Source organism: Panulirus ornatus, chromosome 58 (assembly GCF_036320965.1).
Source record: "Panulirus ornatus isolate Po-2019 chromosome 58, ASM3632096v1, whole genome shotgun sequence".
NCBI classification, from domain to species: Eukaryota; Metazoa; Arthropoda; class Malacostraca; order Decapoda; family Palinuridae; genus Panulirus; species Panulirus ornatus.
Genome location: NC_092281.1, coordinates 27,678,615 through 27,695,886, shown reverse-complemented (window position 1 = coordinate 27,695,886; position 17,272 = coordinate 27,678,615). Strand labels below are relative to the sequence as shown.

At 42.4% G+C, this 17,272-nt stretch overlaps 1 protein-coding gene across 1 annotated transcript in view; it reads left to right on the top strand.

Annotated features, from left to right (window-relative positions):
* The window catches only part of LOC139766693 (hippocampus abundant transcript 1 protein), a 237,412-nt gene that overhangs the window by 193,862 nt on the left and 26,278 nt on the right, over positions 1-17,272 (top strand). The window contains exon 4 of the mRNA XM_071695614.1: positions 8,857-8,984. Coding sequence (XP_071551715.1) covers positions 8,857-8,984 — 128 coding nt within the window. The remainder of the gene's footprint in view (positions 1-8,856; positions 8,985-17,272) is intronic.

The following is a 17,272-nucleotide window of genomic DNA, read 5'->3' as shown; positions in this document are numbered from 1 at the left end:
GTGAAGTCCTCCAGTTTTTCCCTGCCATATCTTTAACCCATCCCTCATTGGTGGATGGTGGCGGTCCACCTTTACAAAATGCTCCACGTCCAGCCGCATGTTTTACCCTCGACACACGAGATTAAAGTAAGCGCTGGTTATGATGAGAAGCACGTGACCCAGGCTGCTAGCACATGCGTCGGCCCAGGTGTCACTCGTTACGAGGCTAGTTCACCGGTGGCCTGGCAGCTGTAGCAGCGTAGGGCCAGTTCTTCCAGACTCCAGTCACGATGCCAGCTCCCTCTCAGGCACTCGCACGCCCCGGTTCTGAAACCTCTGACCTACTTTTGCCACTGAGGGGAAATAAGTTAGTTGCTTAATGATAGGCTTTCAGGTGCTTGAAGATCTGCAGTAGGTGTGTGTGTGTGTGTGTGTGTGTGTGTGTGTGTGTGTGTGTGAGTGTGTGTTGCTGTCTCTCTCTCTCTCTGTTGTCGGCTTGAATTAGGGTTTGTTGTGGGTGTGTGTCTCACATGTTGACGGCGTGATCCAGGAGGGCCCGGCCCGGCCCGGCCGACGCCAGCCTGCCGACCCACTTGCACCCCAACTCGGGTACAACAACTTTAACGGGTGGTGGTGGTGGGGAGAAGGGTGGTAGTGGGGAGAGCGGTGATGAGGATATCTGCTGAGGCTGCCACCTCCCGGCCCCACACCCACACACCCTCCCACTCACTGGCAGGAAGGTGGAGGTGCTGGGAGCCACGACAGTGCCCTCAAGTCGGCAACAGAGCAGGATGGAGCTACTTCAGGAATTCAAGATTTTCTACTTCGAGTAGGAAGGACCAGAACATGACCAAGGACACCATACTGGAAAATATCAATGACTAATTTCCCCAGGGAGGTTGGAGTCGATAAGAACGCAATTGGGGTTGGCTCCAGAGGGTCCGGAATGGTGGGGGTGAGGGCGAGGGAAGCGCCAACCCAGGAAGGACGGTGGAGCAGGAGGAGTTGTGCGTTCCTCCCGCACTGGCTCAGGATAATGGACGAAGGGAATTTGTGGGAGATCCCGGGAATATTATTGAATCTCACGACGAACAGAGCATATAGGTTACGGGGTCGAGCTGCGTAAAACTGCTTGGAATATTTTGGATGGAAAACAAGGGTCGAACATGAGAAATGAAGTGGGAACTTATAGGAGGTTGGAAGGAAACTGGTGTAGGAGTGGAAGAGGAGACGAGAAACACTGCGGGACCAAATATTTGGTGTGGAATACTCTTGTAGTGATGCAGATGTTGAGTCTGGCATTTCTCAAATTGCCACAGTGTTGTTGATTGCCCTCACTAATACATATGACACGTCACTCAGGTAATTGCAGTACACATTAAAGGTGTTAAGGCCCAAGGCCCAACCATTGCGTTCTGCGTTTTCTTTCTTTTCTTTTCCCGTATTTTACGTGAGATTTTTCATTTGCGACAATATTGGTAAGATGACGGGTTGAGTGTTATGTTGTCACCTAGTGTCAGGGCCCCGTGGATGGGGGGCGGTGCTTATGTTGCCAGAACACATGGGGCTCTGGCCCAGGTAAGCATGATGAGTGTTGTTCATTCGTACAGTACCAGTAAAGTCTAATCATAAATGAAAGATTGATCATAAGTTATTGAAACGTTGCGTGTGAAAGATATGAATGAAATGATTATAAAGTCATCCAGTAAAACAGTTTGTTTCTTGACTGTTCCACTGTGAACTATGCCATAAGATCAAGTCTGTATTTGATTAGAACACTTTTTCTTAAATGAAATTATGCAGGTATTTGAGACTCCACCAGAATATGTCAGGAATTGTGCAGATATACGAGAATCCACCAGAATATGTCAGGAATAATGCATATATGTGAGACTCCACCAGAATATGTCAGGAATAATGCAGATATGTGAGAATCCATCATAATATGTCAGGAATTATGCAGATATGTGAGAATCCATCAGAATATGTCAGGAATAATGCAGATATGTGAGAATCCATCAGAATGTCAGGAATAATGCAGATATGTGAAAATCCACCAGAATATGTCAGGAATTGTGCAGATATGTTAGAATCCACCAGAATATGTCAGGAATTGTGCAGATATGTAAGAATCCACCAGAATATGTCAGGAATTGTGCAGATATGTAAGAATCCACCAGAATATGTCAGGAATCGTGCAGATATGTGAGCGTCCATCAGAATATGTCTTCATATCCAGTTAGTGAGGGAGGTTGTTGTTATTGATACTATCAATACGCCACTTCTGTTACTCATTTTCAGTGGATTTACGTTTTCTTTTTTCATTCTTGTCCGTCGTTTCCCGCGTTTTGGGTCATTGATTTTCTCTGCTTTGAATTATGGTTGAGAAAATTATCGGAAACTAAATTCATTCAGGTTTAGACTGGGTGAAATCCATAGTAATCGATGAGAAACTAATTTTTTTTTCCATTTTTTCATTTTTCCTGAATACGCTTTTGCTATATCAGGTTTCCCCCGCGGCGGCCATATTGATTCAAAGAAAAGACCTTATAAGGTCGGATATTTTGACTGTTGTTGCAGGCCGTGGTAGTAGGGCAGGAAGAAAATATAGGAGACTGAGGGAAGGGAGACGGGTTTCTGAAGGATGGGCAGAATTATGGAGCCAGGAAAAATAACGCTGAGGCTAGAGATGTTTCTTCCCAGCCTGCTTATATATATATATATATATATATATATATATATATATATATATATATATATATATATATATATATATATATATATATTCGATTGTTTATAACTTTAACTTTTTTATAAAGATTGTTACAAGGCGGTAACGTTGAGATGATTGGTGCGGGTCATCGGTGAGGTTTGGTTTCGGGTTGGGCGGCGTTTTTGGCGTGACCGTGTGCGCCATTATGCCTGTGGGTTTAGGCGGAGTTTCTTATGCTTTACCCGGAAATATGGCTTTGGGTATTATTTAGGGTGTTGCTGTAGTTACAGTTTTAGGGGATGGCGAGGCATTGCAGTGGGCTAATTACTCAGAATCCCCCGCCATCCTTGAAAACAAAGTTAGGAAAATGATGTGGCATCATCTTGGCGATCCCGGTCGATACAGACTTACTGGAGGATACGACTTAGAATTTCCAGGTAATAATTCCAAGAAAGGTAAGTATGAAAAGATAAATATGTATATTAAAGTAACTGCCGTACTGAGTGCCCAACTAACTATGGTACAGATAGGCAGTCTTTTTTTTTATATATACATTATCCTGCATATTTATTTTAGGTTTACGTGTGCATATGGCTGGCCCTAATGCTTGCTGCCTTGTGATCATAATGTTTCAAACTGTATATTGTGTATGATTTACTGGCTCTGGCACTGAGAATACCCCCTTTTCAGTTATCGTGTAATGTATACACATATTATATACATAGTATATATATAGTTCACGCACAATTGTCATTCAAAAATTGTGTAATTATTGTTAGGAATGTATGTACAGTTATTGGTTTTCAGCATATATAGCAATTGATATTCCCAACTTTTGGGTTTTAAGGTTGGTTGATGCGGGCAGCTGTGTTTGGGTCAGATATGGAATGTTTCATGTAAAACATGAGGCGGATACGTTATGAGGGGGATTCTGCCCTGGTGCCGGGATGGCTCGCCAAAACCGGGTCGGTGGCCGGGCCCCCTAATTGATTTGGCCAAGATGGGGGGCTGGCGCGGGAAAAGGAAAGGAAGAGCATGGAGGAGAATAGGTGGAGAGACGAGGTGGTGGGAAGGAAGGACGGGAGTGAGAGGTATAGAGAGAGGAGACGGGAATAAAGAGGCTTTAAGTGGGATGTTTCTTTTGGATCCACAGTTTCTTGTTGTGTTCATCGATTGTGGTGTTGTGGGAGCCACAGCTTTTGTCAGTTTGTGGTGATGGTGATGTTGCTCTGGAAACCTATACCTGAGTGCGAGACTTGTTATCATGTTGCAGCATTGAGATTTCAAAACTCTCAAAAGAAAAGGGTCCCATCCACAATACGGTAAGGTGCTTGCACTACATTATATGTCACTAGCATCCTATAGTGGACAAGTAAGAGGAGGAACCTCTCAGTTTGATGCCGGTCCACTCCCTTCTGCCATTATGTTTACCAGGCATTCGATGGCTTGATGGCCACCCTCCGCAGAAAATACCATCTGCGTTGCAGATATATGTCAAAGAATGAAAAAGACTGGTAAACTTGTTATACCTTGTAAGTTATTAAACTAAACCTGTTATTCTTTGTAACTTATTAAACTTTCGTTGCCTTGTGCTTGTAAATGGTGAGCCGTTAAGCGCTAAATTCACCAGGTCTGGCTGTTACTTCTCTTGTGTCTCACTTACGGCGCGCTCTCCGTTGATTGTTATCTGTAATACTAGCCAGTTTACGAGGTTCATTCCCACTTCAGAGATTACATATATTGGTACCAGGTTATTAATCACGTTCGGCAACCCGGGAATTTTAATCATCTGTTTGGCCACCTGTTACATGTTTGATTGTGTGTTCCACTTTATCCACGCACTCCACTTCCGTTTAGTAGCAGCTGTTTTATGTTGCCATATTATCTCTTCCATTCTTGAACTTTATGCCTAGATCTTCAACAATTGGTAAATGGGAAGAGGCGCTATTCCGAAATTTCATAAAAATGCACTTGCTTGACCTCATTTCTATCTGGTCCAGATATTAAGTTCTGTGAGCGTTCCCTGAGTGGAAGAGGGTCACGTGCAATTCTGAAATATGAAAGACCCAAGCAGGAGGGAGGGAGGGAGCGACGTTTGAATTCTCCGGAAAGCCAGCGGCAAACCCGGCTGGCAGCATCCTGGCGCCAGTATGCCCGCATCCCGCGGACCCTTGTTCTCATGTCCTCCCGTGCTCCCTCCTCCCTCTCACCTCCGTATTCTGACTGGGGTCATAGTGAAGAATTGATGCTATCAGCATTGACCTGTCGTGGTTGATGATGAGGGGAATACTCGTGCCTTTCTCACCACTATTAATAGATAGTGGAGAATGTTAATATCTTCGTTATCTTTAATGATTGTTGATGGACAGGTTGCCCGCATGATTACTGTCAGCGTTGCAAGATGGTGCAAACATTTTCCAACTATGGTTGATGACGATATTCCATTGTTTGTAGAAGGTAGATGGTGGTACTGTATTACGTTGCCGTGGATGGCGGTGGTGCAGGATACTGCATTGTTCGGGCAGTTCGGTTCAGCCATAGGTGATGGACCTTTTCCGATTACTTAATTTTGGTGAGTGTTACATTGATATTCAGCCATAGTTGATAAAGTTCGAAAAGCTGCCAAAAATGATATATAGTAAGTGGGTTAGAATTATACTAATTTTTCTAGGTTTCGTTTATGGAAGAAACTTATCTTGTTTTACCGTTTTAGTTGGTGGAATATACAGACATTTTATTAAAACTCCTATGATTGATGGAGGAAGGTAATTTTTAGTTAGTAAAGTGTTAGTTATTGTGTGTGTTTCACGCTATTAGTAAATTGGACGAATAGCGAAATGGGGTATTTCTAACGTAAGCTAACAAACCTAACATGTTTAGAATTTATGAGAGACAATCGTGATGACGGTACATTGTTTGGCTCATCGTGCTTACTTGGGAATTTAAAGATTGTCTTGTGCCTCTCTATTCCTTTTTCCTCCTGTTCATAGGACCTCCCTTCTTGTCCCCAAACTCATTGTTGTAATTTGGTTCGCCTTGACAACGTAGAGGAGTAATTGTTTATTGGATTCCCCATGACACGCATTCGCGTACACATCCATGGGCTTTGTCCCAATCTACTCAGCCTCTATTTGATGTACGGTCGTGCAACTTCATATGCAGATGAATGCTGATGAGCGCTTAAGCATGCTACCAGAAACAGCATACCTTGACATACATTTCATACTTCACTGACTGGTTAAGTTTTTGGTCCGAATTTAATGCTCATATACTATTTGATGTACGGGCGCAATGGTACATGTTGTTGAGCGCAGATCTACCCGTCAAAGTAGGGCACCCAGATTGACATTTCACGAGTGGAAGAAAAAGAAAGATTGCCATTAATTTTGGCGTCAGAGGTCGGGGTCACTGCGGCACTTGTTGGTTTGGGGAGGATTTTGTTGAGTACAATGATTCAGCAGGGTAGATTTCATCAGCAGCATTAGTGTGACCCCTAGCACAAAAGGTGAAAGGTCAAGGGCTCTGCCAGACTTGTATATGATTTAGTTTGTGCTCCCTGTTATTTGTGTTCCTTACAGGGAAAGGTAGGTCTCTGTTAATTTTGAAGTCACCTCTACGATCACACGTGCCAGCTCTTTAGTCACCCTTTTCACATCTCTACCACACTCTTTGTCGCCAACACTACCTGAACTCTTAACACAACATGGGCCATCCCCTCTACAACCTCTGCAGTCATCTGCACTTCCATCTTTGCCACCATAGCAAGCACGTCTGTCATCATCTTTGCCAACACAACCTGTACAGCCACATATGCCACATACAATTACCTGTGCCACCATCTATGCCATCCCCTTTACTGCTGCCTCTGCCACCACCACTACAACCATCACCATCACTCCAGCTCTTTTTAGTATTTGCCCCTTTTGCATCCAACTTTAAAACCCCCTCTGTAACAACATTTACTTCTACCACTGTCACCAGTGCTTCATCCACTTTAGTCACCTCCTTTGCCACCATTTGTTCCTTCACCTTAGCCACCACAACCACTACTATCTCCTTTTTCATCACCTCTTCCACTATTTCTGGCACCCCCTTAGTAACCAATGCTACCACTATCTTTACCACTACTTTTACCTCGGCTTGTGCCACCACGTCTTCAACCACTTTTGTTATCCCTTCAACTAACACCACTACCACCATTTATGTCCAGCTCTGTCATCACTATTGCCACCTTTGCAGTCACTAGTACCACCACTTCTGCCCCTACATGTTCTAGCACCATTTCCACCATCTCTGCCACCTCCTTTTCCACCATTCCTGCCACATCCTTTACAACCATTCATTCCACCATTTCTGCTGTCCCCTCACTCTCTACCATCACTGTCACCTCTGCCACTACATCCACTCCTCGTCCATCTTTACCACCACCCCATTTCAGTTTCTCACCCATTGTCTTTTGTTATGTAAGTGTATGTGCTGATTCATATATATTAGCTCTACAGCATCCCATCAAAACCAGGCCTCCTTGACTTGTATTTATGCCAAAAAGGGGACTTTCTTTATCGGAAATTCCCTTTGTCTTATTGTAGGGATGTTAAAAATATTGTTTTGCCATTATTGCTGTAGTGCACTGCAAGTGTGGTTCATGGTAGAGGATAGTAGATTCTTCAGCCATTTGTTGTTTATCTTTATTTTTCCAGGGATTTTTCTGACATAATTGTTAAAGAATAGTGCAGATATAATTTTCAGGTGATATTGTATATGTTGCGTAATGTCAGTCATTTCTGAAAAAGCCCAATAAACCTTCCCATCCAGACCACTTTGTACCTGATCATTAACCCCAAGTAGAAAAAAAGAATACCTATGCACTTGAGCAACCTGTACTCACAGATCTCCCACAGCCAGCAACACACCACAACAGTGATAAAACATATACACATTGAAATGACCTGATGAACTCTCCTACTAGATGTACACTAGTCTAACACCACATTCCACAGACATATACAGAAGTCCCTGAAAACCCCCACAGTACAGGGCCTATGAGAAATTGTGGATTAGGGTAAGTGAACCTTGAGACACTTAAGTCATGTAATGAACACCTCAGGGTTAGATAAAAGCATGTCATACTTAAAAACATGATTATTCTATGAAAGAATTATAATGATGTACAGAACTGAGAAGTATTAGTTTGATGGCAGTATTTTACCATTGATGCCATACCTCCATACTCCCACAAAGCAACCAGCCAGTTATGCTGGAGAGAAGGCTACCTTGACAGTTGTCTTAGCATACCCTCTGCTTATGGTGCACCTCCTACATTTCCTTAAATGTGGTGGTCCACTGAGCTGGGCCACTAGCTGCTTGCAGCCACATAACACTTGCACAGTGCATGGAAATATGGTTGTGCCATGGACAACTGTTAATACTGAAAATTTTATGTCATCATCGGTAAAATGGTAAGACTATCGTCTGTAAGGGACTCCTGTACAAATTATTCTACCTCGTCTGTGCCCTGCACTCCACCCATCTCTGCATCACTACAAACACCGTTTCACCGTATCACAAGACCTCTATTCCCACGATGCAGCTTCAGCACTAAAGGCACTAAGCGTTTACTCCTAAAATGTTTTACACTCACCTCACATAGGTAAAATGCATATCACCAAATTTTTTAACCTTTGACACATCAGGAGCTCCATAGAAGGGCTTCTGGGGCAGGCTATGGTAATGTCTCATTGTTCAGCATTAGGTGTTGATGCAAAATTTTACTTGCTTTGCCCTATCTGTTGGTGAAGAATGTTTTGTTGTTTTATCTAGGTTGCTTGCAGATGTTTTTGCATTTTTCTGGCATGGGTTATGGTGGAGGATGAGAGCTGTAACAAGTTTGGTTTTGTTATTATTGATGTAGAGGATGGTACATGGTTTTACCATGGTTGATTGTAAACCATTCACTGTTTTGCTGTGGTTGTGATGAATATTGTAAAAATTATTTCTTCTAAATTTCTTCATTATTCATACATTGTTACATTCACATGGTTACAGTGTCTTCAGTTACAAAGAGCTTTTTTCAGTATGTTAATATAATTCTATGTCTAAAGGATTTCATAATTTTTTCCTGTTCATGGAGACAAATTTGTTTAATGTTTAATGTTTGTCTACAGGGTCTGCTTTCCTTTCTGAGTGCTCCACTGATTGGAGCTCTCTCAGACTTATGGGGTCGCAAGTTCTTCCTATTCATCACTGTCTTCTTCACTTGCCTGCCCATCCCATTCATGAAGATCAATACATGGTAAGTTAAAGTATGTTAGTACTGTGTCTTCAGGTTGGCAGTATTTGTGATAAGCACTGGCCGTAAGTTTTAGATTTTTAGATTTTTTGAGAATAGTAACATCTTAAGATTTTTCACTGGTTACTATATTTTGTCAGATGACTGTTCTGATCATTGTAGATCAAAGCCTGTATGTCTAGAATGAAGTATAGCACATTACTATTAGATTTACACTTTTATTGCTGGGTATATAGACTAGATTCTTGTGTTTGAAAGATGTGATGACTGTATCATCTAATACATTTGTGGAAGGTAGTTAAAAGAAACCCAGTGTTTCTGTAGTGTAAAGTGTGCTGTATTTAACATTTCCGGCTTAAACCTTAGGTGGGTTATAAAGCATCCATGGTTATTTACCATGGCACTTGAATTGCATCTCTCCAATCATAAATTTGGATATGTCTGTGAATCATTCATCATTGCTACAAGTTTTATCACACTGTTAGTACTAGAACAGTTTTCTTCATGTTTCTTTAATACCATTAACTGTTTATGAGTAATGATAATAGCATGTCACTTCATTATGGGTCCTTATTTTGCATAAACAATAAGTAACGTTATTGATAGATTTAGATAATATTTTGGTTCCTCTAGATTAGAGATTAAGGTTAATGAGGCGGATCTTATAAACATGGTTAACATTTAGAAATATTTTAAGCAGACTTATTCCTTTTGCTATAAAATTTGGATGTATCCAAATGATAATGTATATGTAATAACTGTTTCATTTGGATTTGTCTGAAACATTTTCCCCAGCAGCTTCATAAGATATATGTTGTATGTGAACATGTGTACCACACTCATATGAAATGCACTCCTTAAGAAAATGCCAATGCATGGAACATGGCAATGAAAAATACAGTAGGGGGCCAAGGGAGGATTTACCTTAGGCTCAGTCCTCTGTTCGTAATGCTACCTCTAATGCGGGCAATGGTGAATGTAAGTATAAGAAAATAGATATATGTATATTTATTGATTTATTATACTTTGTCACTGTCTCCTGCGTCAGCAAGGTAGCGCTAAGAACAGAGGTTAGAGCCCTTGAGGGAATATCCTCACTTGGCCCCCTTCTCTGCTCCCCTTTTGGAAAATTGAAAAAAAAACGAGAGGGAAGGATTTCCAGCCCCCCCGCTCCCTCCCCTTTTAGTCGACTTCTACGATACATAGGGAAAACGTTGGAAGTATTCTTTCTCCCCTATCTCTAGGGATATATTTATTTATTTATTTATTTATTATACTTTGCCGCTGTCTCCTGCGTTAGCAAGGTAGCGCAAGGAAACAGACAGAAGAATGGCCCAACCCACCCACATACACATCCACACACATACACGTATACATACCTATACATCTCAATGTATACATATATATACACACACAGACATATACATATATACACATGTACATAAGTCATACTATCTGCGCTTATTCATTCCCGTCGCCACCGCCACACATGAAATGACAGCCCTCTCCTCCCACATGTGTGCAAAGTAGCCCTAGGAGAAGACAACAAAGGCCACATTCGTTCACACTCAGTCTCTAGCTGTCATGTATAATGCAGAGAAACCACAGCTCCCTTTCCACATCCAGGCCCCACAGAACTTTCCATGGTTTACCCCAGACGCTTCAGATGCCCCGGTTCAATCCATTGACAGCACATCGACCCCGGTATACCACATCGTTCCAATTCACTCTAATCCTTGCTCACCTTTCAGCTCCATCTTTCCACCTCCAGTTTGGTCTCCCACTATTCGTCATTCCCTCCACCTCTGACACATATATCCTCTTTGTCAATCTTTGTTCACTCATTCTCTCCATGTGACTAAACCATTTCAAAACACCCTCTTCTGCTCTCTCAACCACACTCTTTTTATTTCCACACATCTCTCTTACCCTTTCATTACTTACTCGATCAAACCACCTCACACTACATGTTGTCCTCAAACATCTCATTTCCAGCACATCCACCCTCCTCCGCACAACTCTATCTATAGCCCACGCCTCGCAGCCATATAACATTGTTGGAACCACTATTCCTTCAAACATACCCATTTTTGCTCCAAGATGACATTCTCGATATCCACACATTCTTCAACATTCCAAGAACCTTGCTCCCTCCCCCACCCTGTGACTCTTTTCTGCTTCCATGGTTTCATCCGCTGGAGGAAGTGAAGTGTTTTAGATATCTAACTAAAACACTTCACTTCCTCCTGTTTTTCTCCATTCAAACTTACCTCCCATTTGACTTGTCCCTCAACCCTACTGAGCCTAATAAACTTGCTCATATTCACATTTACTCTCAGCTTTCTTCTTTCACACACTTTACCAAACTCAGTCACCAGCTTCTGCAGTTTCTCACCCGAATCATCCACCAGCGCTGTATCATCAGCGAACAACAACTGACTCACTTCCCAAGCCCTCTCATCCACAACTGACTGCATACTTGCCCCTCTCTCCAAAAGTCTTCCATTCACCTGCCTAACAACCCCATCCATAAAAAATTAGACAACCATGGAGACATCACGCACCCGCACCACAAAACGACATTCACTGGGAACCAATCACTTTCCTCTCTTCCTACTCATACACATGCCTTACATCCTCAATAAAAACTTTTCACTGCTTCTAGCAACTTACCTCCCACATTATATACTCTTAATTCCTTCCACAGAGCATCTCTGTCAACTCTTGTCATATGCCTTCTCCAGATCCACAAATGCTACATACAAATCCTTCTGTTTTTCCAAGTATTTCTCATATACATTCTTCAAAGCAAAAATCTGATCCACACATCCTCTACCACTACTGAAACTACACTGCTCTTCCCCAATCTGATGCTCTGTACATCCCTTCATCCTCTCAATCAATACCCTCCCATATAATTTCTCAGGAATACTCAACAAACTTATACCATTGTAATTTGAATACTCACCTTTATCCCCTTTGCCTTTATACAATGGCACTATGCATACATTCTGCCAATCCTCAGGAACTTCACCATGAACCATACATACATTGAATATTCTCACCAACCAGTCAACAATGCAAGTCACCCCCTTTTTTTTAATAAATTCCACAGCAGTGCCATCCAAACCCGCCACCTTGCTGACTTTCATCTTCCACAAAGCTTTTACTGCCTCTTCTCTGTTTACCAAACCATTCCCCCTGACCCTCTCACTTTGCATACCACCTCGAACAAGACATCCTATATCTGCCACTTTGTCATCCAACACATTCAACAAACCTTCAAAATACTCCATCTCCTCACATCTCCACTACTTGTTATTACCTCCCCATTAGCCCCCTTCACTGATGTTCCCATTTGCTCTCTTGTCTTATGCATTTTATTTACCCCCTTCCAAAACATCTTTTTATTCTCCCTAAAATTTAACGATACTCTCTCACCCCAACTCTCATTTGCCCTCTTTTTAACTTCTTGCACCTTTCTCTTGGCCTCCTGCCTCTTTCTTTTATACATCTCCTAGTCATTTGCACTATTTCCCTGCAAAAATTGTCCAAATGCCTCTCTCTTCTCTTTCACTAACAATCTTACTTCTTAATCCCACCACTCACTACCCTTTCTAATCTGCCCACCTCCCACCTTTCTCATGCCACTGGCATCTTTTGTGCAAGCCATCACTGCTTCGCTAAATGTATCTCATTCCTCCTCCACTCCCCTTATGTCATTTGCTCTCACCTTTTTCCGTTCTGCACTCAATCTCTGCTGGTACTTCCTCACACAAGTCTCCTTCCCAAGCTCACTTACTCTCACCACTCTCTTCACCCCAACATTCTTCTTTTCTGGAAACCTCTACAAATCTTCACCTTCGCCTCCACAAGATAATGATCAGACATCCCTCCGGTTGCACCTCTCAGCACATTAACATCCAAAAGTCTCTCTTTCGCGTGCCTATCAATTAACACGTAATCCAATAGCGCTCTCTGGCCATCTCTCCTACTTACATACGTATACTTATGTATATCTCTCTTTTCAAACCAGGTATTCCCAATCACCAATCCTTTTTCAGTATACATATGTAAGTAGGAGAGATGGCCAGAGAGCGTTATTGGATTACGTGTTAATTGATTGGCGCGCAAAAGAGAGACTATAGGATGTTAATGTGCTGAGAGGTGCAAGTGGAGGGATGTCTGATCATTATCTTGTGGAGGCGAAGGTGAAGATTTGTAGAGGTTTTCAGAAAAGAAGAGAGAATGTTGGGGTGAAGAGAGTGGTGAGAGTAAGTGAGCTTGGGAAGGAGACTTGTGTGAGGAAGTACCAGGAGAGACTGAGTACAGAATGGAAAAAGGTGAGAACAAAGGAGGTAAGGGGAGTGAGGGAGGAATGGGATGTATTTAGGGAAGCAGTGATTGCTTACGCAAAAGATGTTTGTGGCATGAGAAGCGTGGGAGGTGGGCAGATTAGAAAGGGTAGTGAGTGGTGGGATAAAGAGGTGAGATTATTAGTGAAAGAGAAGAGAGAGGCATTTGGACGATTTTTGCAGGGAAATAATGCAAATGAGTGGGAGATGTATAAAAGAAAGAGGCAGGAGGTCAAGAGAAAGGTGCAAGACGTGAAGAAGAGGGCAAATGAGAGTTGGGGTGAGAGAGTATCATTAAATTTTAGGGAGAATAAAAAGATGTTTTGGAAGGAGGTAGATAAAGTGCGTAAGACAAGGGAGCAAATAGGAAGTACAATGAAGGAAGCTAATGGGGAGGTGAAAACAAGTAGTGGTGATGTGAGAAGATGGAATGAGTATTTTGAAGGTCTGTTGAACGTGTTTGATGATATAATGGCAGGTATAGGGTGTTTTGGTTGAGGTGGTGTGCAAAGTGAGAGGGTTAGGGAAAATGATTTGGCAAACAGAGAAGAGGTAGTAAAGGCTTTGCGGAAGATGAAAGCCGGCAAGGCAGCGGGTTTGGATGGTATTGCAGTGGAATTTATTATAAAAGGGGGTGACTGTATCGTTGACTGGTTTGTAAGGTTATTTAATGTATGTATGATTCATGGTGAGGTGCCTGAGGATTGGCAGAATGCTTGCATAGTGCCATTGTACAAAGGCACCTCCCTAACAACCCCATCCATAAACAAATTAAACAACCGTGGAGACATCACACACCCCTGCCGCAAACCTGCATTCACTGAGAACCAATCACTTTCCCCTCTTCCTACACGTACACATGCCTTACATCCTCGATAAAAACTTTTCACTGCTTTTAACAACTTGCCTCCTGCACCATATATTCTTAATACCTTCCACAGAGCATCTCTATCAACTCTGTCATATGCCTTCTCCAGATCCATAAATGCTACATACAAATCCATTTGCTTTTCTAAGTATTTCTCACATACATTCTTCAAAGCAAACACCTGATCCACACATCCTCTACCACTTCTGAAACCACACTGCTCTTCCCCAATCTGATGCTCTGTACATGCCTTCACCCTCTCAATCAATACCATCCCATATAATTTACCATGAATACTCAACAAACTTATACCTCTGTAATTTGAGCAGTCACTCTTATCTCCTTTGCCTTTGTACAATGGCACTATGCAAGCATTCCGCCAATCCTCAGGCACCTCACCATGAATCATACATGCATTAAATAACCTTACCAACCAGTCAACAATACAGTCACCCCCTTTTTTAATAAATTCCACTGCAATACTATCCAAACCTGCTGCATTGCCGGCTTTCATCTTCCACAAAGCTTTTACTACCTCTTCTCTGTTTATCAAATCATTTTCCCTAACCCTCTGACTTTGCACACCACCTCGACCAAAACACCCTATATCTGCCACTGTCATCAAACACATTCAACAAACCTTCAAAATACTCACTCGATCTCCTTCTCACATCACCACTACTTGTTATCACCTCCCCATTAGCCCCCTTCACTGAAGTTCCCATTTGCTCCCTTGTCTTACGCATTTTATTTACATTCTTCCAAAACATCTTTTTGTTCTCCCTTAAATGTAATGATACTCTCTCACCCCAACTCTCATTTTCCCTCTTTTTCACCTCTTGCACCTTTCTCTTGACCTCCTGCCTCTTTCTTTTATACATATCCCACTCATTTGCATTTTTTCCCTGCAAAAATCGTCCAAATGCCTCTCTCTTCTCTTTCACTAATAATCTTACTTCTTCATCCCACCACTCACAACCCTTTCTAATCAACCCACCTCCCACGCTTCTCATGCCACAAGCATCTTTTGCGCAAGCCATCACTGCTTCCCTAAATACATCCCATTCCTCCCCCACTCCCCTTACCTCCTTTTGTTCTCACCTTTTTCCATTCTGTACTCAGTTACAGTAAGTCCTTGATTAACATCCTCAGTATATTCTTGGAAAATGCAACTGTAATCAAAATGGTTCTCCCAAAGACAAGGTGGTATAGATTAGGGCTGCATTATAAGACAGTAGGATAGAAACATTTTGGTAAAACAGGGCTGAAGACCTTTTTGTAAATTATTAAAAGAACAGTAATGCCAAATTACATGAATAAAACAATATTTATTTATTTATTTATTTTGCTTTGTCGCTGTCTCCCGTCTTAGCGAGGTAGCGCAAGGAAACAGATGAAAGAATGGTCCAACCCACCCACATACACATGTATATACATACACGTCCACACACACAAATATACATACCTATACATCTCAGTGTACACATATATATACACACACAGACATATACATATATACACATGTACATAATTCATACTGTCTGCCTTTATTTATTCCCATCGCCACCTCGCGACACATGGAATAACAACCCCCTCCCCCCTCATGTGTGTGAGGTAGCGCGAGGAAAAGACAACAAAGGCCCCATTCGTTCACACTCAGTCTCTAGTTGTCATGTAACAATGCACCGAAACCACAGCTCCCTTTCCACATCCAGGCCCCACAGAACTTTCCATGGTTTACCCCAGACGCTTCACATGCCCTGGTTCAATCCATTGACAGCACGTCGACCCCGGTATACCACATCGTTCCAATTCACTCTTCCTTGCACGCCTTTCACCCTCCTGCATGTTCAGGCCCCGATCACTCAAAATCTTCTTCACTCCATCTTTCCACCTCCAATTTGGTCTCCCACTTCTCCTCCTTCCCTCCACCTCCGACACATATATCCTCTTGGTCAATCTTTCCTCACTCATTCTCCTCATATGACCAAACCATTTCAAAACACCCTCTTCTGCTCTCTCAACCACACTCTTTTTATTTCCACACATCTCTCTCACCCTTACATTACTTACTCAATCAAACCACCTCACACCACGTATTATCCTCAAACATCTCATTTCCAGCACATCCACCCTCCTGCGCACAACTCTAGCCATAGCCCACACCTCGCAACCATACAACATTGTTGGAACCACTATTCCTTCAAACATACCCATCTTTGCTTTCCGAGATAATGTTCTCGACTTCCAAACATTCTTCAAGGCTCCCAGAATTTTCGCCCCCTCCCCCACCCTATGACTCACTTCCGCTTCCATGGTTCCATCCGCTGCCAGATCCACTCCCAGATATCTAAAACACTTTACTTCCTCCAGTTTTTCTCCATTCAAACTTACCTCCCAATTGACTTGACCCTCAACCCTACTGTACCTAATAACTTTGCTCTTATTCACATTTACTCTTAACTTTCTTCTTTCATACACTTTACCAAACTCAGTCACCAGCTTCTGCAGTTTCTCACATGAATCAGCCACCAGCGCTGTATCATCAGCGAACAACAACTGACTCACTTCCCAAGTTCTCTCATCCCCAACAGACTGCATACTTGCCCCTCTTTCCAAAACTCTTGCATTCACCTCCCTAAGAACCCCATCCATAAACAAATTAAACAACCATGGAGACATCACACACCCCTGCCGCAAACCTACATTCACTGAGAACCAGTCTCTTTCCTCTCTTCCTACACGTACACGTACACAAATATGATTATAATTCTTCATTATACTTTCTCCAGAATCCCTCTCATCCTCATGTAAACTCTTGTCTTTCTTCCATAATTAAGAACATACTTGTAGGCATCTAATGTTGATGGTGATCTTCCAGCCAAAAACTGTATTGTAATTGTTAATCCGCTGGTGTTACCGGGCTCTGGCTGGAAGTGAAAGTCACCTTAGGCAAGCATGCATCATTGGGAGTACAGTTTTGTCAAAGAACTTATTCCAAAGGAATCTACATATCCTTATTACTGGAAATAGCACAGCCTTGGGCTGCAGGAGCCTTTGTTAAGGTC